The following is a 23,649-nucleotide window of genomic DNA, read 5'->3' on the forward strand; positions in this document are numbered from 1 at the left end:
TTCCCCTAATGAGATAAGCCTCTACATCCTTACATTTGTCCTCTAGCCATCCCTGCTTAACCATTTTGCACTTCCTGTCGATCTCATTTTCGAGACGTTTGTATTCCTTTTTGCCTGCTTCATTTACTGCATTTTTATATTTTCTCCTATCATCAATTAAATTCAATATTTCTTCTGTTACCCAAGGGTTTCTACTTGCCCTCATCTTTTTACCCACTTGATCCTCTGCTGCCTTCACTACTTCATCCCTCAGAGCTACCCATTCTTCTTCTGCTGTATTTCTTTCCCCCGTTTGTGACAATTGTTCCCTTATGCTCTCCCTGAAACTCTATACAACCTCTAGTTTAATCAGTTTGTCCAGATCCCATCTCCTTAAATTCCCACCTTTTTGCAGTTTCTTCAGTTTTAATCTACAGCTCATAACCAATAGATTGTGGTCAGAGTCCACATCTGCCCCTGGAAATGTCTTACAATTTAATACCTCGTTCCTAAATCTCTGTCTTACCATTATATAATCTATCTGATACCTTCTAGTATTTCCAGGATTCTTCCATGTGTACAACCTTCTTTTATGATTCTTGAACCAAGTGTTAGCTATGATTAAGTTATGCGCTGTGCCAAATTCTACCAGACGACTTCCTCTTTCATTTCTTTCCCCCAATCCATATTCTCCTACTATGTTTCCTTCTCTACCTTTTCCTACTATCGAATTCCAGTCACCCATGACTATTAAATTTTCATCTCCCTTCACTACCTGAATAATTTCTTTTATCTCATCATACATTTCATCAACTTCTTCATCATCTGCAGAGCTAGTTGGTATATAAACTTGTACTACTGTAGTAGGTGTGGGCTACGTGTCCATCTTCACCACAACAATGCGTTCACTATGCTGTTTGTAGTAGCTTACCCGCACTCCTATTTTTTAATTCATTATTAAACCAACTCCTGCATTACCCCTATTTGATTTTGTATTTATAACCCTGTATTCACCTGACCAAAAGTCTTGTTCCTCCTGCCTCCAAACTTCACTAATTCCCACTGTATCTAACTTTAACCTATCCATTTCCCTTTTTAAGTTTTCTAACCTGCCTGCCCAATTAAGGGATCTGACATTCCACGCTCCGATCCGGAGAATGCCAGTTTTCTTTCTCTTGATAACGACGTCCTCTTGAGTAGTCCTCGCCCGGAGATCCGAATGGGGGACTATTTTACCTCCAGAATATTTTACCCAAGAGGACGCCATCATCATTTAACCACACAGTAAAGCTGCATGCCCTCGGGAAAAATTACGGCTGTAGTTTCCCCTTGCTTTCAGCCATTCGCAATACCAGCACAGCAAGGCCGTTTTGGTTAGTGTTACAAGCCAATCATGCAGACTGTTGCCCCTGCAACTACTGAAAAGGCTGCTGCCCCTCGTCAGGAACCACATGTTTGTCTGGCCTCTCAACAGATACCCGTCCGTTGTGGTTGCACCTACGGTACGGCCATCTGTATCGCTGAGGCACGAGGCACGCAAGCCTCCCCACCAACGGCAAGGTCCATGATTCATGTGGGAGAGGAACCATGTACACATACTAAAAACACAGAATGAGGAAACATTTGAATATCTGCACAGTAATGAATACCAGACAAATAATCACTCAAAACAACATTACAACCATACATGCGGAAAATATAGTGACACCAAATGGTACGATGTGTAATGTTTGCCTGTCATTAAATATCATGTTGTGAGTAGTACCTCGTACTAGGTGGTGTCACTATATTTTCCACATACATGGTTGTGTTGTTGCCTTCCACATCCATTCATTTAGACATAGTTGCTCTTCTGCCCTCAGACATGACTCTGAAACCATTTGCCTCCAGTCTGTGCACTGGCAGTGAACTGTGAGCCAGCCACGAATAAATAAAATATTTTCACCAGTTATTCGAATAACTAGCAGAAAGCTGGTTATTCAACATCTCAACACTTCACAAGGAAAGCCTGAAGAATTACATTAGAAGACTCTACTGGGAGGAAATGTATGTGGACATGAATAATTGGCAGAATCCCAATTATTTAACATGACAACACATCGATGGGAAGGCCTTGAGAATTCAAATATTTTTAATCAAAATTGGAATCACCTTTCTGTTGATATAGATGATAACACTCATTTCACCGAAGCATGTTGCCTTAAAAAAAGATCCAGATTTAGTCATGTTTTATCATTACCAGTCTTTCAAGTGTTTCCACGTTATCAACACCTATCATGTCATTCAAAAAGTGGTCACTCACACCAGAGTCCAATTACTATTAAACAGATTCATTAAAAACACAAACAATGTAAGGAAAAGATAGATTGCTATTTACCATAAAGATGATATGTAGAGTTCCAGACTGGCACAACTAAAAGACACTTACACGTTAGCTTTCAGTCACAACCTCCATTAGAAAAATAAAAAGAAATGCACACATATTCATTCACTCAAGCAAGCACAACTTCACGCACAGGACTGACACTTCCAGCAGCTCAGACGACACCAGTACAAAAGCAATTTGCATCTGAACTCACAGAAGCTTCTTGAGAGACACAACTTAATGAATTTACAGAGCCTTTCTCATTTTTTGTTTCTTTTATTACATTCATTTCCCTCATGTCCAAATTCACTGTGGTTATGGCATTTAAAATGAAGCTGTTTTTCTCTGCCTGAATTGTGCCTATCAATTTTGCTAACATTTGTGAATTTCTTTTCTATTCTAATAACTGAAATCATTCCTGTACATATTTTGTTTATATTGCAGGTTTCTTTTTATTCTTTGCATGCTTGTTTTCAGGAGCTGCGACCCTATTTTTCCTTAAGCATGATTTCAGATTTTCCATGGATAATGTCTCAATTGTAGTTACAACACAAACATATTATTGTGGCATTGTCAGAAAAAGTTGACACATGACATCAGTTTCTATAACTGTTGCACCATTCAGTTGAAGATCACATATCAACTTGCAAATTCTAAAAAAAATGCTCAGTCACTGTAGTTTTTGTGGGACTGAACTTCATTTGCAGTAAAAATTTACATGGAAGTAATGGGCTAGTGATGCTTTTTCTTTAACATGTGTCACAAAGGTTTCCGTGTGTGAAATGCCATGATACAAGCTTTCACATATTCCAAATGGCTGTTCACAAACCGTTCTTTATTCTTGAACAACACTTTTTATCATGCTTTGACTCTTTCAAGTTGTTTGTCTCTTGCAATTTGTTCCTTTTCCATGTCACTTTGTAGATACTTCACTTTTGCTTTGTATTCTTCCGCAATGAAATCCAATAAATCTAATTAGTCTAACATATCTTGCAATTGAGATTTCAAGTTTCCAAAATTGCTTCCATCAAAAAGTGGAACATGATATTTGATTTTATATTTTTCCAAATTTTTTTTTCATTCCAAACTCATAAATCAGAAATACAAAACTGCTTGCATCATAGCTGTGTTTTAAATTAAACTTCCAGTTACTGACTTTCCATCTCTGAGCCCATAAGCTGTCAAGAAAGGCATTTGCAGAGGGTGATTACAAGCAAGAGACATTTAATTTTAACTGATTTATTCACTGAAAAAAAAAAAAGAATGCACTGTCTCACATGCATGTAAGTATACTGTATACTGTACAAGAAAGAAGGGAAATAACAAAGACTCTTCATAAGCAAAGATTAATATATCAAACAGATCATAAAGAGCATGATATAGAATTTCTATTCCTTTAGATGCCATGAAATTTTTTCCTTAGTAAATCAAGAAAACTCATTTCTTCTGTGTTCAGGGAATGCAATACACTAACAGTTCATGGTTGCAGATGACTTCACTAAATTTAATGATATAGCTAAAGGTTTAGCTTTGAATAATTCTTTCTACTCTTATAGACTTTTTGGCCATTGTTTGACACTTATATAATGTGATAAACTTTAAGCATTGCCATGTGAACATAGCATCTTAATGCTTGTATATCTGCATTCATGTAATTATCTTTATGTGAATTAGACTGTAAAATGAACAATTAAGTGTGATTTTATTGTAATTATCATCTTCATTCTAAATTCTGCAAATGCATTATTATATATCTATGGAACAAGAAATAAAACACATGAATCCTTACACTAAGTGAATTTTTACCCCCTACACTACTCACTTGGCTGTAGGAAACAGGTTCTTTATTTTATGAAGCTCACATTCACTATCAAAAGTCATTAGACTGACACCTACAGCTGCTGCATGGCGAATGTGGGATAATGGTTTTGCAGGATGTGCAAAAATTATGTGTCTGGGATCGACACCAACAGACAGAACTTTATTGATTTCAGCCTGTGACAAACCAATATGATAAAGTTAGTCTCCATAAAAATTATATTCTGTGAATTCTAAATTAAGATGAACCTTCATTAATATAAAATGTCTTTAAAAAATATAAAACATTCATTGGTGCACATGTTACTGACAATGTTAAAAAGAAAGATTGATTTGGTAAACAGGAATATTTTATTTGATTTTTATTAGCCCCTGTCACCATGAAAAAACTGTAATACACACCATATCAAAAAGGTAATTACAGTACCATTAAATTATTTGACAGAATTGTTGGCCAGCACTCATCTCCAAGAGACAAACTGTGACATACTGCCTAGCTTTCAGAACTAATAGCTTCTTCCCTGGCAAGATGAGAGGGATAGTTTGGGGAAGTTTAGAAAGGATGGGCAGGCCATTAAGACCCCTCAATGAGAAATACTGACCTATACTGGGGACAAGTGCAGACAAAGATGTTCAACATTATTTTTACAAGATTTTTTTTTTTGTAATTATCTTTAATGTTACAATCTCTCATTTTTTCATTGGTATTTTGATTAAAGTTAACATTTTTGTAGATAGTTCCATTTTCAATTTACAGATTTCTTACAGTATTAATGAAATATGGAATGTGAAAATGTTATGTTACGATTTCTGTTAAAGTATCACAATTAACTTAAAAAAGTTTAAAGTAACAGTATTTTTTAAGAAAAACATTTATTTTTCTACATTTTTAATGGTCTATCATATAACAAAACACTTTGTTTGTTAACTGTAACTAATTTTAATTATATAAATAATTTGATAATGCTGTTGTCCCCACATAAACTTGTAATGCGGCAGAATGGGACCACATGTTCTGACTACATCAACATAACATCAACATGAGAATATGAAGCCATGTTGTGCTTTGAAAACATTATTATCAGCCTATTTTCACATTATTTGGTATCTGTCCGTTACAATACTGATGATAACAATATTATGAAAATGACAGTTGCTACTCATCCTATAGCAGAGATACTGAGTCACAGATAGGCACAATAAAAATAAAAAAATTGTCAGAAAGCGAGATTTTGGCCAACAACACCCATACAGGGATGAGGTGGAGTGAGGATAGGGCAGCAGGTGCAGTTGGTAGGTTCATTGGTGGGGAGGGGGGAGGAAGGTGGATGGGAGGAGGAAAGGATAGGAGAAGTAAAAAGACTGTGGGTGCATTGGTGGAATAGAGGGTTGTGTAGTGCTGGAATGGCAACAGTAAAAGGCCTAGGTGGGTAAGGATAATGACTAATGAAGGATAAGGCCATGAGTGTTATGGGAATGTAGGATATATTGCAGAGAGAGTTCCCACCTGCCCAATTCAGAAAAGCTGGTGTTGGTGGGAAGGTCCCAGATGGCACAAGGCTGTGAAGCAGTCGCTGAAATTAAGAAAGTCACATTGGGCGGTGTGCTCAGCAATGGGGTGGTCCAACTATTTCTTGGTGGCATTTGTCTGTGGCCATTCTACAGACTGACAGCTTGTTGGTTATCATGCCCACTTAAAATGCAGCACACTGTTTGCGTCTTAGCTTTTAAATCACATGACTGGTTTCACAGGTAGCCTTGCCTTTGGTGAGATAGGTGATGCTTGTAACCAACTGGCATAGGTGGTTACGCGAGGATGTATAGGACAGGTCTATTACATTACTATTTAGGTCTATTATTATTTATTTATTATTATATATATTATATATTATCTCTGATAATATAATATAATATAATATTTATTATTATTTATTATATAGGTCTATTGCAGGGATATGAGCCATGGTGCAAGGGGTTGGAAGCTGGAGTTGTCTAGAGATGGATGAGAGTATTGTATAGGTTTGGAGGTGGCAGAATATCACAGTGGGAGGGAGGGATGGAAAGGAGGGTAGGTAGATCATTCCTCATTTCAAGGTACGACAAGAGGTATCCAAAACCCTGGGAAGAATGTGATTCAGTTGGTTCAGTCTGAGACACAAGGCAAATGACACAAGGCAAATGACACAAGGCAAATGTGCCTCTGTGGCCAGACAGTGGGACTTTGGGAGGTGGTGGGTGGTTGGAGTAATAAGACATGAGGACCTGGTTTTGCTCAAGGTTGGGAAGGTAATTATGGTCTGTGAAGGCCCCAGTGAGACCCTCAGTGTATTTTGAGAGGGACTGCTTGTCACTGCAAATGTGACAGTTATGTTTGGCTAGGATGTATGGAAGGGACTTCTTGGTGTGGAGTGGGTGGCAACTGATATGGACAAAGGTACTAATATAGTCATCTTTGAGGTGGAGGTCAACATTGAGGAAGATGGATTGTTGTGTTGAATAGGACCAGGTGAAGTGAATGGGGGAGAGGGTTTTCATGTTCCGTATGAATGTGGATAGTGTGTCCTCACCCGCAATCCAGATCACTAACATGTTATCAGTGAATCTGAACCAAGTGAGGGGTATGGGATTCTGGGCATTTAGGAAGGATTCCTCTAGATGGTGTATGAATTGGTTGGCATAGTGTTGTGTCTTGTGGGTGCCCATAGTGGTGCCCTTGATTTGTTTGTAGAAATGCCTTCCAAGGAGGAATAATGGTGAGTTCATATTAGCAACTAGAAAGTAGGTTGTAGGTTTTGAATCTGTTGGGTGTTAGGAAAGGTAGAGTTCAATAGTGGTTGAAGGTTGTTGTAGAGTTGGTGGTTAGTTGTAGCCCAAGGCAGAAGTAGGAAGTGAATAGGATGTATAGTTTTTTAGGGTGGCATTGTGCATGTTGCTCTAGTTCCTGGAGAGAAAGAGTTTCAGTGTGTGATATGGGATCCAGGAATTTGGGGTTGCATAGCAAGGGACTTTTGTGAGTGGAGAGGAGGTATTGCAAGGAGGTTTGAGTATGACTGATACGTTTTTGTAGGACTACGTGGGTAAGGGTTAAGGATTGGCAGAATCTGCAACAGATGGAGGTCATTGTGGAAGGAAGGGTGACAGCCAGAGCTGGGTAATCTGATAGTAAGGCCATCTGGAGGGAATCCATGAGCCAAGCAACAATGCAGGAACTGTATGTGGTGCTGGGTTCTGGCTAGGGATAAGAAAACTTTTTTGTACTGACACAGATGGAAGCAACAAGGATCCATGGTGTAGTAATGCGTCTTGTACCCAGTGTCCCTCCTTTTTTTCTCTTCTTACCTGGATTCCTCTTGTTATCTTACAAATCACAGTGTATACTCCATTTATGAGCCACACTGCATCAACGGACTTGGCTGCTCGTAACAGACAGCTACATTGCTGGTGCAGCATCTCATGTCCCACATCACTGCTGCCAATATCATTAATCCTGTACCTTCAAACTGATCACTCTTCCTGCATCACTCTCATGTATTTTTGTGTCTTATTTCCAGTACCTTCCAATGCTACATGAACTTGCATCTCATCCTACCAACCCCTCCACAGCCCCATTCCTTCTCTTCTCTATTCCAGTTCACACATGGTAGCTTCACCTAATCTAGTCACTTCTGCCATCCATCTTTTTCACACTGTTCCACTCATAGACGTGCAACCCACATTATAATCTTTTTATTTATTTATTTATTTGATCTCATTGTGCCTTCAAGCCAATTTCAGTTGGTTTTTTGCCTTTCACTATCACCCTGATCTCTCAGATTTCATCCATTTCATGATTTTTCCCAAGTGTTTGGGTGTGTTTTACAAATTTTTTGGAATGTGGTTCTATGTTAGTTACCTATTTTTATGCATTTGTATCCACCACCATGGTGCTCCTTCCATATGCATCAGTACAGAAAAGTTTCCTTATCTCTAGCCAGAACCATGTCCCCCTCAAATCTTGCCCCACCTCCATTCCTCAAATCCCTCAACATGCAGACTAACCTCTCATCCACAGAAAGAACCGCAATCTACCATTAAAAACTGATCCCAACCTTATAATTCTGCCTGCTGACAGAGGCTCTACCACTGTTGCTTTGAACTGTAAGGACTACCCGACAGAAGGACTCTGCCAGCTGCTGGATTCATCCACTTACAAATCCTGCCATAGTGATCCCATTCCAGAAATCTATCAGTTTGTCCAGTCTCTCCTCAAATTCTTAGGCCCATTCCAGAACCTATTCCAGGAGTCCATCTTTCTCCTCCCCCATACCACCCTGTGCACCCTTACCTTCTACATGCTTCCTAAAGTCCATAAACCCAACCACTCAGGATGCCCCATTGTGGCTGGTTACTATGCCCCCAATGAGAGAATCTTTGCTCTTGTAGACCAACATCTTCAATCTATTATCTGCAACTTACTTTCTTTTGTAAAAGATACTAACCATTTCCTCCACTGACTTTCAACAGTACCTGTTCCTTCACCATATGGTGCCCTGCTCATCGCTATTGATACCACCTCCCTTTACATTAATATCCCTAATGTCCACAACCTTACTGCTATTGAACACTATCTTTCCCAACACTCAATAGATTCCAAACCTACAACTGCCTTCCTAGTCACCATGACCAATTATATCCTTACCCAAAATTATTTCTCCTTGGAAGGCATTACCTACTAATAAATCCAAGGTACTGCAATGGGCACCCACATGGGACTATCCTATGCCGTCCTGTTCATAGGTCATCTAGAGGAATCCTTCCTATACACCCAGAATCCCAAACACTTCACCTTGTTCAGATTCACTGATGACATGTTTGTGATCTGGATTGAGGGTGAGTACACCCTATCCATGTTACCCCAGTAAATCAACACCTTCTCCCCCATTGCTTCACCTGGTCCTACTCAATGTGACAAGCCACCTTCCTCGATGTTGACTTCCACCTCAAAGATGGCTACATTAATACCTCCAATCCATATCAGTCATACCAACTACCAGCAATACCTCCACTTAGACAGTTGCCATCCATTCCACACCAAAAAGTCTCTTCCATACAGCCTAGCTACCCATGGCCATCATATTGGCAGTAACAAGCAGTCCCTCTCAAAATACACCAAGAGTCTCACTGAGACCTTCACAGACTGTAATTATTCTTCCAGCCTTTTGCAGAAACAGATCTTGTCTTATTACTCCAGTCACCCACCACCTCCCAAAGTCCCACTGTCTGGTCACAGAGGAGCATTCCCCTTGTGCCTCAGACTGGAGCAACTGAATCACATTCTTCCCCAGGGGTATGACTATCTCTCATCATGCCCTGAAATGAGGAATGACCTATCTACAATCCTCCCCACCACACATGCAGTAGTATTTTGCAGCCTGCCAAACCTACACAATATTTTTGTCCATCCCTAGACAACCCTAGATCCCAACCCCTTGCTATCCCTGTAATAGACCTAGATGTGAGATCTGGCCCATACATCCTCCCACCAATACCTACTGCAGTCCAATCACAAGCATCACTTGTCCCATCAAAGGCAGGCCACCTGTGAAACCAGTCATGTGATCTACAAGCTAAGATGCAAACATTGTGCTGTATTCCATGTGCACATGATAACCAACAAACTAAGTGTCTGCATAAATGGCCACTGACAAACTGTGGCCAAGTAACAGCTGGACAACTTCATTGCTGAGCATGTTGTGCAAATCAATGTTCTTCATTTTAATAACAGCTTTGCAGCCTGTACCATACAATCCTTCCCACCAACACCAGCTATTCTGAATTGGACAGGTGGGAACTCTCCCTGTAATATATCCTACATCCCCATAACACTCCTCACCTCATCCTTTGTTAGTCATTATTCTAACCCATCTACCCCCTTCCCTGTTCCCATTTCAGCACTACACAGCCCTCTATTCCACTAACAGACCCACAGTCTATTTACTTCTATCCTTTTCCACCCCTCACCCCATCCCCGCCCTCTGTCTAACCTACTGACAGCAGCTAGCTGCCCTAACCTCTCTCCACCTCATCCCTGTATGCTCCAAGAATCAGCATTTTACCATCCCCAACCCCTACATTGCTATCCCTTCCCCTCCCTGCCCCAGCCTCCTCCTTACCCCCACCACCCAGTTGCCTCTCTCATTATGCACTGCTGCTTTCAGTGTGGCCTTGGCAGCCAGATTCAGTAGTGTGTGTGTGTGTGTGTGTGTGTGTGTGTGTGTGTGTGTTTTCTATTTCTGAGGAAGGCCTTGTTGGCCAAAAGCCCATTTTCTGTTGTTGTGCGTATCTGTGACTAAGCATTTCCGCCATATGGTGAGTGCAAACTATCCTTTTTGTAATATCATTGCATTCCATCCTGGATTTTCTGGTACTGATGATAATGTTTATAATTCTTCTTGTCTAAGTAACTAGATTAGATTAGATTAGATTAGTTTTTCATTCCATAGATCCATGTTGAGGAGATCAAATAAGTAATATAACTATGAAATTAACTGATGCTGAAAACATGTGGTCATCATGAGGATGTAAACATTGCTGATATTTAATCTCATAATGTTTCCACTGTAAAGAGCAGCTGTTCAGTGAAATGTACTTTGTATGTATATTATCCTACCCCCATGAACCATGGACCTTGACGTTGGTGGGGAGGCTTGCGTGCCTCAGCGATACAGATAGCGGTACCGTAGGTGCAACCACAACGGAGGGGTATCTGTTGAGAGGCCAGACAAACGTGTGGTTCCTGAAGAGAGGCAGCAGTCTTTTCAGTAGCTGCAGGGGCAACAGTCTGGATGATTGACTAGTAACACTAACCAAAACGGGCTTGCTGTGCTGGTACTGCGAACAGCTGAAAGCAAGGGGAAACTACAGCCGTAATTTTTCCCGAGGGCATGCAGCTTTACTGTATGGTTAAATGATGATGGTGTCCTCTTGGGTAAAATATTCCGGAGGTGAAATAGTCCCCCATTCGGATCTCCGGGCGGGGACTACTCAAGAGGACGTCGTTATCAAGAGAAAGAAAACTGGCATTCTCCGGATCGGAGCGTGGAATGTCAGATCCCTTAATCGGGCAGGCAGGTTAGAAAACTTAAAAAGGGAAATGGATAGGTTAAAGTTAGATACAGTGGGAATTAGTGAAGTTTGGTGGCAGGAGGAACAATACTTTTGGTCAGACGAATACTGGTTTATAAATACAAAATCAAATAGGGGTAATGCAGGAGTGGGTTTAATAATGAATTAAAAAATAGGAGTGCAGGTAAGCTACTACCAACAGCATAGTGAACGCATTGTGGCCAAGATAGACACGAAGCCCATGCCTATTACAGTAGTACAAGTTTATATGCCAACTAGCTCTGCAGATGATGAAGAAATTGATGAGATAAAAGAAATTATTCAGGTAGTGAAGGGAGATGAAAATTTAATAGTCATGGGTGACTGGAATTCGAGAGTAGGAAAAGGAAGAGAAGGAAACATAGTGGGTGAATATGGATTGGGGGAGAGAAATGAAAGAAGAAGCCGTCTGGTAGAATTTGGCACATCGCATAACTTAATCATAGCTAACACTTGGTTCAAGAATCATAAAAGAAGGTTGTATACATGGAAGAATCCTGGAGATACTAGAAGGTATCAGATAGATTATATAATGGTAAGACAGAGATTTAGGAACCAGGTTTTAAATTGTAAGATATTTCCCGGGGCAGATGTGGACTCTGACCACAATATATTGGTTATGAACTGTAGATTAAAACTGAAGAAACTGCAAAAAGGGGGGAATTTAAGGAGATGGGACCTGGATAAACTAAAAGAACCAGAGGTTATACAGATTTTCAGGGAGAGCATAAGGGAACAATTGACAGGAATGGGGGAAAGAAATACAGTAGATGAAGAATGGGTAGCTCTGAGGGATGAAGTAGTGGAGGCAGCAGAGGATCAAGTAGGTAAAAAGACGAGGGCAAGTAGAAATCCTTGGGTAACAGAATAAATATTGAATTCAACTGATGAAAGGAGAAAATATAAAAACACAGTAAATGAAGCAGGCAAAAAGGAATACAAACGTCTCAAAAATGTGATCGACAGGAAGTGCAAAATGGCTAAGCAGGGATGGCTAGAGGACAAATGTAAGGATGTAGAGGCTTATCTCACTAGTGGTAAGATAGATACTGCCTACAGGAAAATTAAAGAGACCTTTAGACCTTTGGAGAAAAGAGAGCCACTTGTATGAATATCAAGAGCTCAGATGGAAACCCAGTTCTAAGCAAAGAAGGGAAAGCAGAAAGGAGGAAGGAGTATATAGAGGGGCTATACAAGGGTGATGTACTTGAGGACAATATTATGGAAACGGAAGAGGATGTAGATGAAGATGAAATGGGAGATCCGATACTGCGTGAAGAGTTTGACAGAGCACTGAAAGACCTGAGTCGAAACAAGGTCCCCGGGTGTAGACAACATTCCATTAGAACTACTGACGGCCTTGGGAGAGCCAGTCCTGACAAAACTCTACCATCTGGTGAGCAAGATGTATGAGACAGGCGAAATACCCTCAGACTTCAAGAAGAGTATAATTACTCCAATCCCAAAAAAAGCAGGTGTTGACAGATGTGAAAATTACTGAACTATCAGTTTAATAAGTCACAGCTGCAAAATACTAACGCGAATTCTTTACAGACAAATGGAAAAACTAGTAGAAGCCTACCTTGGGGAAGATCAGTTTGGATTCTGTAGAAATATTGGAATACGTGAGGCAATACTGACCTTTTGATTTATCTTAGAAAATAGATTAAGGAAAGGCAAACCTACATTTCTAGCATTTGTAGACTTACAGATAGCTTTTGACAATGTTGAGTGGAGTACTCTCTTTCAAATTCTAAAGGTGGCAGGGGTAAAATATAGGGAGCGAAAGGCTATTTACAGTTTGTACAGAAACCAGATGGCAGTTATAAGAGTTGAGGGGCATGAAAGGGAAGCAGCGGTTGGGAAGGGAGTGAGACAGGGTTGTAGTCTGTCCCCGATGTTATTCAATCTGTATATTGAGCAAGCAGTAAAGGAAACAACAGAAAATTTTGGAGTAGGTATTAAAGTCCACGGAGAAGAAATAAAAACGTTGAGGTTCGCTGATGACATTGTAATTCTGTCAGAGACAGCAAAGGACTTGGAAGAGCTGTTGAACAGAATGGACAGTGTCTTGAAAGGAGGATATAAGATGAACATCAACAAAAGCAAAACGAGGATAATGGAATGTAGTCAAATTAAGTCAGGGGATGCTGAGGGAATTAGATTAGGAAATGAGACACTTAAAGTAGTAATGGAGTTTTGCTATTTGGGGAGCAAAACAACTCATGATGGTCAAAGTAGAGAGGATATAAAATGTAGACTGGCAATGGCAAGGAAAGAGCTTCTGAAGAAGAGAAATTTGTTAACATTGAGTATAGATTTGAGTGCCGGGAAGTCGTTTCTGAAAGTATTTGTATGGATTGTAGCTATGTATGGAAGTGAAATATGGATGATAAATAGTTTGGACAAGAAGAGAATAGAAGCTTTCGAAATGTGGTGATACAGAAGAATGCTGAAGATTAGATGGGTAGATCACATAACTAATGAGGAAGTATTGAATAGGATTGGGGAGAAGAGGAGTTTGTGGCACAACTTGACAAGAAGAAGGGACTGGTTGGTAGGACATGTTCTGAGGCATCAGGGGATCACAAATTTAGCATTGGAGGGCAGCATGGAGGGTAAAAATCGTAGAGGGAGACCAAGAGATGAATACACTAAGCAGATTCAGAAGGATGTAGGTTGCAGTAAGTACGGGGAGATGAAGAAGCTTGCACAGGATAGAGTAGCATGGAGAGCTGCATCAAACCAGTCTCAGGATTGAAGACAACAACAACAACATGTATATTATAATTATTGTTTTATTGTTAGTATTCCTTGGACAATGTTAACCAGCAGCATTTTAAAAATTATCAGAAAAAAAATTGACAAATGTAATCTTATATAATTTTATGTAAAATATTTGTACGATTGATGAGATTCTAATCACAGAAGATGGGATTTGGAATTCTGTTAGTTAATGTCTACTTGATTTCAACACACTCATGAATTATTTATTGTAATTTGATAACCGTTTTGTTTCAATAATGACATGTTAGGCATTCAACTGTTAAAATATTATTTAAGGCACCATGCTTGGAGTCACATTGGGACAGTCTCATTAGAGTTTTTGAAAGCCATTCTCATGCAAGTCACTCCTCCGTAGATATTTTTATGTGAATATATGAAGAAGTTATATCAATTTACAGTCAGAATCAATGTTCTCAAAACTGCTGGTAATGACCTCTGGCAAATTTCATCAAGAATTGCTAAAATTCTGAGTTACACCATCCACAACAAAACAATGAATGGAATACATTTATAATGTGTTATGAAGCCACTCTTATCAAGAACATGAAATGACAAACAAAATTATCATTCCAGAATGAAATTATCACTCTGCAGTGGAGTGTGCACTGATATGAAACTTCTTGACAGAATAAAACTGTGTGCCGGACTGAGACTCGAACTCGGGACCTTTGCCTTTCGCAGGCAAGTGCTCTACCATCTGAGCTACCCAAGCACGAGTTCAAGTCTTTGTCCAGCACCCAGTTTTAATTTGTCAAGAAGTTTCAAAATTATCATTCATTACAATATTAAATATGTCATATACAGGGTGTTTCAAAAATGAGCGGTATATTTGAAACGGCAATAAAAACTAAACGAGCAGTGATAGAAATACACCGTTTGTTGCAATATGCTTGGGACAACTATACATTTTCAGGCAGACAAACTTTCGAAATTACAGTAGTTACAATTTTCAACAACAGATGGCGCTGCGGTCTGGGAAACTTTATAGTACGATATTTTCCACATATCCACCATGCATAGCAATAATATGGCGTAGTCTCTGAATGAAATTACCCGAAACCTTTGACAACGTGTCTCGCGGAATGGCTTCACATGCAGATGAGATGTACTGCTTCAGCTGTTCAATTGTTTCTGGATTCTGGCGGTACACCTGGTCTTTCAAGTGTCCCCACAGAAAGAAGTCCCGGGGGTCATATCTGGCGAATAGGGAGGCCAATCCACGCCGCCTCCTGTATGTTTCGGATAGCCCAAAGCAATCACACGATCATCGAAATATTCATTCAGGAAATTAAAGACGTCGGCCGTGCGATGTGGCCAGGCACCATCTTGCATAAACCACGAGGTGTTCGCAGTGTCGTCTAAGGCAGTTTGTACCACCACAAATTCACGAAGAATGTCCAGATAGCATGATGCAGTAATCGTTTCGGATCTGAAAAATGGGCCAATGATTCCTTTGGAAGAAATGGCGGCCCAGACCAGTACTTTTTGAGGATGCAGGGACGATGGGACTGCAACATGGGGCTTTTCGGTTCCCCATATGCGCCAGTTCTGTTTATTGACGAAGCCATCCAGGTAAAAATAAGCTTCGTCAGTAAACCAAATGCTGCCCACATGCATATCGCTGTCATTAGTCCTGTGCACTATATCGTTAGCGAATGTCTCTCGTGCAGCAATGGTAGCGGCGCTGAGGGGTTGCCGCGTTTGAATTTTGTATGGATAGAGGTGTAAACTCTGGCGCATGAGACGATACGTGGACGTTGGCGTCATTTGGACCGCAGCTGCAACACGGCGAACGGAAACCCGAGGCCGCTGTTGGATCACCTGCTGCACTAGCTGCGCGTTGCCCTCTGTGGTTGCCGTACGCGGTCGCCCTACCTTTCCAGCACGTTCATCCGTCACGTTCCCAGTCTGTTGAAATTTTTCAAGCAGATCCTTTATTGTATCGCTTTTCGGTCCTTTGGTTACATTAAACCTCCGTTGAAAACTTCGTCTTGTTGCAACAACACTGTGTTCTAGGCGGTGGAATTCCAACACCAGAAAAATTCTCTGTTCTAAGGAATAAACCATGGTGTCTACAGCACACTTGCACGTTGTGAACAGCACACGCTTACAGCAGAAAGACGACGTACAGAATGGCGCACCCACCGACTGCGTTGTCTTCTATATCTTTCACATCACTTGCAGCGCCATCTGTTGTTGAAAATTGTAACTACTGTAATTTCGAAAGTTTGTCCACCTGAAAATGTACTGTTGTCCCAAGCATATTGCAACAAACGGTGTATTTCTATCGCTGCTCATTTAGTTTTTATTGCCGTTTCAAATATACCGGTCATTTTTGAAACACCCTGTAAATGTACCATCAGAAACTGTGTTGAATGGACAAAATCATATAAGAATTGTTGCAACATTAAAGAACAGTAATTTATTTGATTATCTTTATGTATGTTGATTAGGGCAATTACAGAATTTGTCATAATTTATTATGAGTGGGATTCTGCCACTACTCCTATGTAATTGCATTAACTTGTACAGCTAATTTAAAATTCACACAAGCAAGCACACCTCACACATACTTGGCCACCACTGCCAACACCTCTGACCTGTCTTAGCTGCGAGTGAGTGCTTGCTTGTGTGAATGTTTGTATGTTTTCTTTTCTGAGGAAGGCTTTGGCCAATAACTGCATGTGTAACAGGCTTTTTGTTGCACTGTCTCCAATTCAGCAGGTCATGTTATATGGTGAGCAACAATCTGTCCTATTCCTGTCCTGTTCTGTCCTAACCTGGAGTTTCCATTGTTTAATTCAAAAATCTTACAATAATCATAACTATCAACTATTTTCAGCCACAAACTTCCAATCCATGAAAATTCAGGAAAGAGAAGAACAATCTGATGAGGTTAGTGCAGGGCAGAGAACACTGAACTGTGCAAACTTTTCCAGATAACCATAGGTCAGTAACACACCATTGTTGAGCTGCAACCATAAAATGACAGCTACTGAGTGATGAATGTACCAAAGTTTGTGCATTTAAAATAACTTGCCCCAACTAATATCTGTTGTGTTAATGAGAGCAGTTAGTAATTCAGATCTGTTGCATTTACTGAGATAGGTACTGCATACTCCACCAGCATACTTCAATCTTACTAAATCAACTGCTGAAGAGACCACAAAAGCATTAAATAACTGAAAACCAACAACTCCTGTGGCTATGATCAGTGATGGTATTTCAAACTAAGTGCCAAGGCCTTGTTACACACACACACACACACACACACACACACACACACACACACACACACACACACACATACACACAACACAAGCAATATACTCATCTTCCTCCTTCCTGTGTTCTGAAAAATTTTTGATATGGCAGTGTATAAGATAATAATGAACCATTTTTCTGACTACAGGTATTTAACAAATGCTTATGTGGGCTTCAGTGAGGAATCTCTGTAGGGTAAGCAAAGTATCACCACATAAACAAGTTCTATTGGAACTAAATAAGAAAAAATACCCTCTGGCCTTTTTCATCACCTTTCAATGGCTTCAGAAGCAAATTTCATAATGTATGTAGGCACAGTCATGGGGAACTTGGTGCCTTCTCAGACATTTGTTCACTTTCAGCCATGTGCAGCTAGTCACCTGATGCATATGGACACCACAAACCACAAAATGAAACGAACAATTTTTCCACAAGTCAGCCCCTTCAACAGATACGATGTTTTACTGATGTCAGCTACATATACAAGTCAAAGGCATCACAGTTGTAATAATCCAAGAGGCAATAATGAAGTGAGTCAGCTGCTACAACAGACACCACATGTTTTACCAATGTCAGCTACATATACCAGTGAAAGACATCACATTTTTAACAAGTCAAGATGCAATAATGAAGCAAATAGTGCCCAGACAGAAACAGTAACAGTGCTGCAGAGAACTGCATATGAAGAGAACATTCAGTACCAGATAATGGATGCCAAACAGAGTTCATATAATTCTGATGGGAAACAACCCATATCCACCACAGCACCAGTAGCTTCAAGATGGCTCAGAAATTCAGAATGGCTTAATCAGAACAATTTACAGTATAGTAATAAATGTAGTAAGAAGTTAAACAGTAGCCCATATGCAGAATCAAACAACACTGACTAAAAGAGTTCATCACATAATTACTACTGACCCTGGATCTCAAACATGGCAGGATATGTTAAGAATATAGCATACAATATGGTAATAAATGTAGTAAGAAGTTAGACAGTAGGCCACATGTAGAATCAAACAACAATGACATAAAAGAATTCATCACAGAATTACTACTGAGCCTGGATCTCAAACATGACAGGATACGTTAAGAATATAGGATGCTGGAATGCTCATTCCATTAAAAGAAACAAACACAGCTTCCTACATTTTTTACACCCCAACCAGATATCTGAAACATAGTTGCTGCCGAATGAACCATTTCTGTTTCCTGCGTTTAATGAGATTGAGGGTGTCAGAAATGGTGAATATGGGCAGAGTGCACTTCTCATAAACAAAGGGATAACTGTATAAAATTCAGTGATATGAGAGACAAAAGATACCATTTCAAGCTGTTGCAGCTACACTGTATTCGAACAGCAATGAAATAAATGTAATGACAATTTACAGTTTATATTGTAACTGGATGGATAAAAAATTTACTCACCAAGTGGTGGCAGGAAAGGCATGTAAAACGCTATTAAAGTTTGCAGTCTTTTAGAGCCAATGGTTCCTTCCTTTGGCAGAAAGGTTGAAGGGGAAGGAATAGCGGCAAAGGAAAAGGACTGATGAGGTGTACAAAAAAGGGTTTAAGTTCAGAAAAGATGCCCAGAACCTCAGGTCAGAGGAGACTAACTGTGCAGGATGAGAAGGAAAGACTGATTGTAGAGCAGGATTACATCCACAGATAGGGACTTTCAATGTTAGGGCATTGGGAATAACTTCCAGGGACAAGCATATTTCAAGAAACAGAATGTAGAACCTTTGTTAGGATAGTGCAAGATCATATTTTCAAAAGGAATAGATGCAATATGTGACGGAATTCATCATTGTAAGAGAGGAGGGTTGGATGTGTAGAGTAGAATTCAGTCTTTCCTTCTCATTGTTTCCTTTAAGTCTCCCTTGATATAGGGTTCTGTGCCTGAGACCTCTTTTCCTAAATGTCACCAGTCCTTTATCTTCACTCCTCTTCCTTCCCCTTCAAACCTCCTGCCAGAAAAAGAAGCCACTGGCTCTAAAGGCTGGCAAACTTTAATATTTTTATAAGTGTGTTCTCCTGCTGCCACTTAATCAGTAGATTTCTGATCTATCCAGTTATACAGATAATATTAGGCAATTTTAATGCTCCTCACCCCACTTGGGGCTCAGATCAAGGAAACAGTGTTGGTAAAATGATAGCAGAGATTTTCAATGAAGATAATGTAATCATTTTCAATTATGGTTCCCCAATGAGGATAACTGCACTGAACCAACAACTGAGCACTGTATATATACATTAGGTGTCACATGGGAGATAATTACAGAACCTCCTGGATCTGATCACCTTCCCACCATTCTCAGGTGTTACATAGGGATGATACATGGTTTAATACAGCGAGCCTGCAAGTGGAATAGTCAGAAAGTAGACTGGAACAAGTGCACTAATATGCTTTGAGAAAAGATACAGACATTTCCAGAATGTGGAAAAACAAGAACAGACTACATGAATTTTATGTCTTCTGTTGAAGAAGCTGCAATGGTATCTATTGCACAAAATAAAGCCATTCTTCCAAAAACCAAAACATTTCAGTATGGTGGGATGAGAAATGCAATAATTGCTGGAATGGTTGGTTGGTTTGTGGGGGTTGAAGGGACCATACTGCAAAGGCCATCAGTCCCGATTGCTGGAATGAAAGGAAGCAATGTAATTATGCAGAAGGCACGCTTCAGAAGAAAATTACATAAACTCCAATTGATTTCATGTGAAAGTAAAGTGACTATTCAAAAATAAGAAGAAATCTGCATAGATAAACAGTCTTAATGAAGACATACCAAGCTTTACCATCTGGCAACAAATTAAACATGTACATAGAACCTGGAGCAACAATAGTACACCAGTGCTTCCAAACAAGTTAGTGGATCACTTCTTGAAACATTTGGCATCAGACCCAGTTGAACAATACATTGATGAGGCAGGAAACTATTTCCTGAACGGAAGCTTTACTGTTATGAAACTCAACACAGTCCTCTTATCTGGAAAAAGTTGTGCCTCATGAACTGATGGTATAAATTACTATGTACTCCCTTCTTTAGCACAGAAAGAAAGGAACCATCTTTGTAGCATTTTTAATAACACTTGGAGTAAAGGAACTATTATCCTCAAATGGAACACATCACAAATAGTTTTGAGAATGAAAACATGATCCAAGCAGGCTGTAGAATACAGCCCACTTGGGAGATATTTTCATTCTCAAAACACATTGAGGCTGTGGATCTATGCAAAAATAAAAATTCAGAATTGCAAATAGTGTCAATATGAAAACACAATAAACTTCCTAATGAAGCAACCTCATATAGACCGTAACAGTTCTGAGCTGTGTACAAAAAATGCTGGAAAGGATGTAGAAAAATAGACTTGAGAGTTGGTATGACCAACACAACTTATTCCTCAAAATAAATTTTGGTTTTTTGGAGAGGACTTTGCATGAACAGTACAGTAATAAAATTAGTAAATGATATTCAGTTAAGTATCAATCTCAATGGATATGTCACTGCAGTTTTTACTGACATAAACAACACATTATAATGTCACCTTATTGATGCTTGCTGCCAAAATGCAGTGGCAATATATTCCTAACAGCTTTGTGAGCAAACTTATCCTTGTTATAATGAAACAAGCCTTTGGAAAAATCTCCTTTATCATAGATGAAGAGATTGATACCACACCATTTTTTTTTTTTTTTTTACATAATGACTAAATTTCCAAATTTAGGCAAAAGAGGTATACAAAAAAACACTAACAACTTTGTCAGTGCAAGGAGACATAATCCACATTATAATTAAACCAATTTAATCACACAATAGAAAATGCCATATCTCTGTGAAATAATTTCTCTACAATTTTTGCATTTATGTTCAAAGGAAACGTAGAATGGGTTCTAACTTTATTTAAATGTTTATTGGTGCATGCAAACAAAGGCATTTTTGCACAACAGTGTTTATATTTCTAAATCACCTCTGTTACACATCAGTTCAAAGATCAATAAATGACCAAATTAAAGACATAAAAAAGTCAATTGTTCATATGTTTTCGGTTATCTGCTTTATTAAAACTAAATACAACTAACCAAACAATCATATAATTCCAAAATTCAAAGTTACTAAAATAAAATTGTTGAACTGACTAGTAGATGTGGCATTACCACATATAAAAAAGCATCTGTTTTTGTGTACAAAGAAGGATAAAGTGCTTTGTCAGCTGGTCAGAGAGAGACATCAGTCGAGGAATATAATAGCCTGTTATGTGCTGACACTTGGCAATGCTGCACAACAAACTGTGTTTTTTTAAACTGTGACTGATAGGTCAAATGGAAAACACCTTTTGTCCAGTTTAATAATTAAATGACCCACCACCAAACTTTTGAAAGCAGCTGGAGGAGGTAGAAGCAGATAGGTGCACCAACCAGATAAGTACCAGAATTTGAATTGTTAAACTGAATGTATTTCTCTTGTCATATAACTACAAGCTTCGACATGTAAACATATGTATTGTCATTGTTGCCAGAAGAGCACTCTAATACTTTTTACATATGAGAGGGGTTTACAACTTACATTCCAATTGATCACTGGTAGTAAGAAGTGGAAATCATTATGCAGGGCTGAAGATGACAAGTAGTAGTCTGTCACAAAAAGCACTAACAGTTTTACAATATGCTTATGACCTGTGTATATATTCAACAAATGGTGCCTTTCTTAGCGGCCTGCTGTATACAGATCAAGCTATGTCTAGCCTACACACGTAAATGGTGAAAAGTGGTTTGGTGAAAAGTGGTTTGGTTAAAAATGGTTTTGATATACCACTCAGCAAGTCTTCAGTTCTACTCTTCACCAAACTTCATAGTACTGCAGCACTGTAGACACAGCACTCAGGCTAATGCCATGTTCCTTGACTTCAAGAAGGCATTTGACCCCATCCAGCAAAGCTGTTTAATTAATGAAAAAAAAGAAAAAAAACTCACAGAGTATTGGACCAGATTTGCAATTGGGTACAAGACACCCCTACAGGTAGAACTCAAGACATTACTCTTAACAGAAGGAAATCAATAGATGTAAAGGTAATTTACAGAGTAACAAAAGGAAGTGTGATAGGACTTCTACTGTTTACAATGTAGATAAATTATCTAGAAGGAAGTTTCAGAAGCCCTTTAAGATTGTTTGCAGATGATACAGTTGCCTATAAGAAAACAGTGATGCCAGAAGGCAGTATCCATTTACAGAAGACCTGAAAAAGATTTATGAATGGTGCGGGCTCTGGTAATTGGCCTTAAACATAAATAAATGCAATATATTGTGCACACAAAGGAAAAGCAATCCACTACTTTACAACTATGAGGAGCATTCAATAAGTAATGAAACACACTTTTTTTGTGAAAGCAGGTTGGTTTTATTCAAAATTCCAATACACCATATTATTTCCCACTCTTTAGGCTACAAAACATCTGTTTTCAACACGATCTCTGTCAATGCGCCAGCTCTACCCACCTTACTGGGAGGGCCTATATGCCATGAAGGTACAATTCTACTGGGCAACAATAGAGCCAATACACTGTTGCATCAATAACCTTTCCATGTACTGCTTACTGTGGAGCGCATCCTTCAATGGGCCAAAGAGATGGAAGCTGGAAAATGCAAGGTCTGAACTGTAGGGAGTATGAGGAAGAACAGTCCAATAAAGTTTTATAAGCTCCTCTCAGTTGTGCAGAATTGTGTGATAAGTCCCATAAGATTTCACACATTTCAGAATTTTGTGAGGCCTTGCATTATCACAGAAAAAGAGAAGTTTGTTTGCATTTTATGGGTGACAAACACACTGAATTCCACTGCAGGAGTCACATCTGTGTGCAGCCAGCCAGCACACAGGAAAATGGATCGGTTTGCATGACCTCTTTGTGATGATGTCAGACGCCTCGCTCAATGACTTACTGTGCTTTTTTTCACTTCTAGCTCTCTGTAGACTTTCTGCAAGTACCTACTAATATCTTAAATGCTCTGGTTTTTCATCAAAGGAATTACAATGACAGCTCTCTGCTTGCAATGCACCTTCACTACAGATGCCATTTTCAAGACTACATATAGCACTGCCACCTATTGGAATTCATGAAACTATAGGAGCAGAAGCAGGAATATTCAAGAAATTAGAGCTAATACAGAGGCTTACTGATAATCAATCTTCCCACATTACGAGTAGAAGAGGAAAGGGGGGTGATCATTTAGTGGTAATAAAAATACCCTTCGTCATGCACTATGAGGTGGCTTGTGGCATACATCATAGATGTA

The 23,649-nt window shown here is 39.4% G+C and overlaps 1 protein-coding gene across 1 annotated transcript in view; it reads right to left on the minus strand.

Moving 5' to 3' along the window:
- Positions 1-23,649, minus strand: part of LOC124620042 (ornithine decarboxylase-like) — a 97,450-nt gene that overhangs the window by 8,970 nt on the left and 64,831 nt on the right. Inside the window, exon 7 of the mRNA XM_047146709.1 lies at positions 4,167-4,339. Coding sequence (XP_047002665.1) covers positions 4,167-4,339 — 173 coding nt within the window. The remainder of the gene's footprint in view (positions 1-4,166; positions 4,340-23,649) is intronic.

This window comes from Schistocerca americana, chromosome 6 (assembly GCF_021461395.2).
Source record: "Schistocerca americana isolate TAMUIC-IGC-003095 chromosome 6, iqSchAmer2.1, whole genome shotgun sequence".
Lineage (NCBI taxonomy): Eukaryota > Metazoa > Arthropoda > Insecta > Orthoptera > Acrididae > Schistocerca > Schistocerca americana.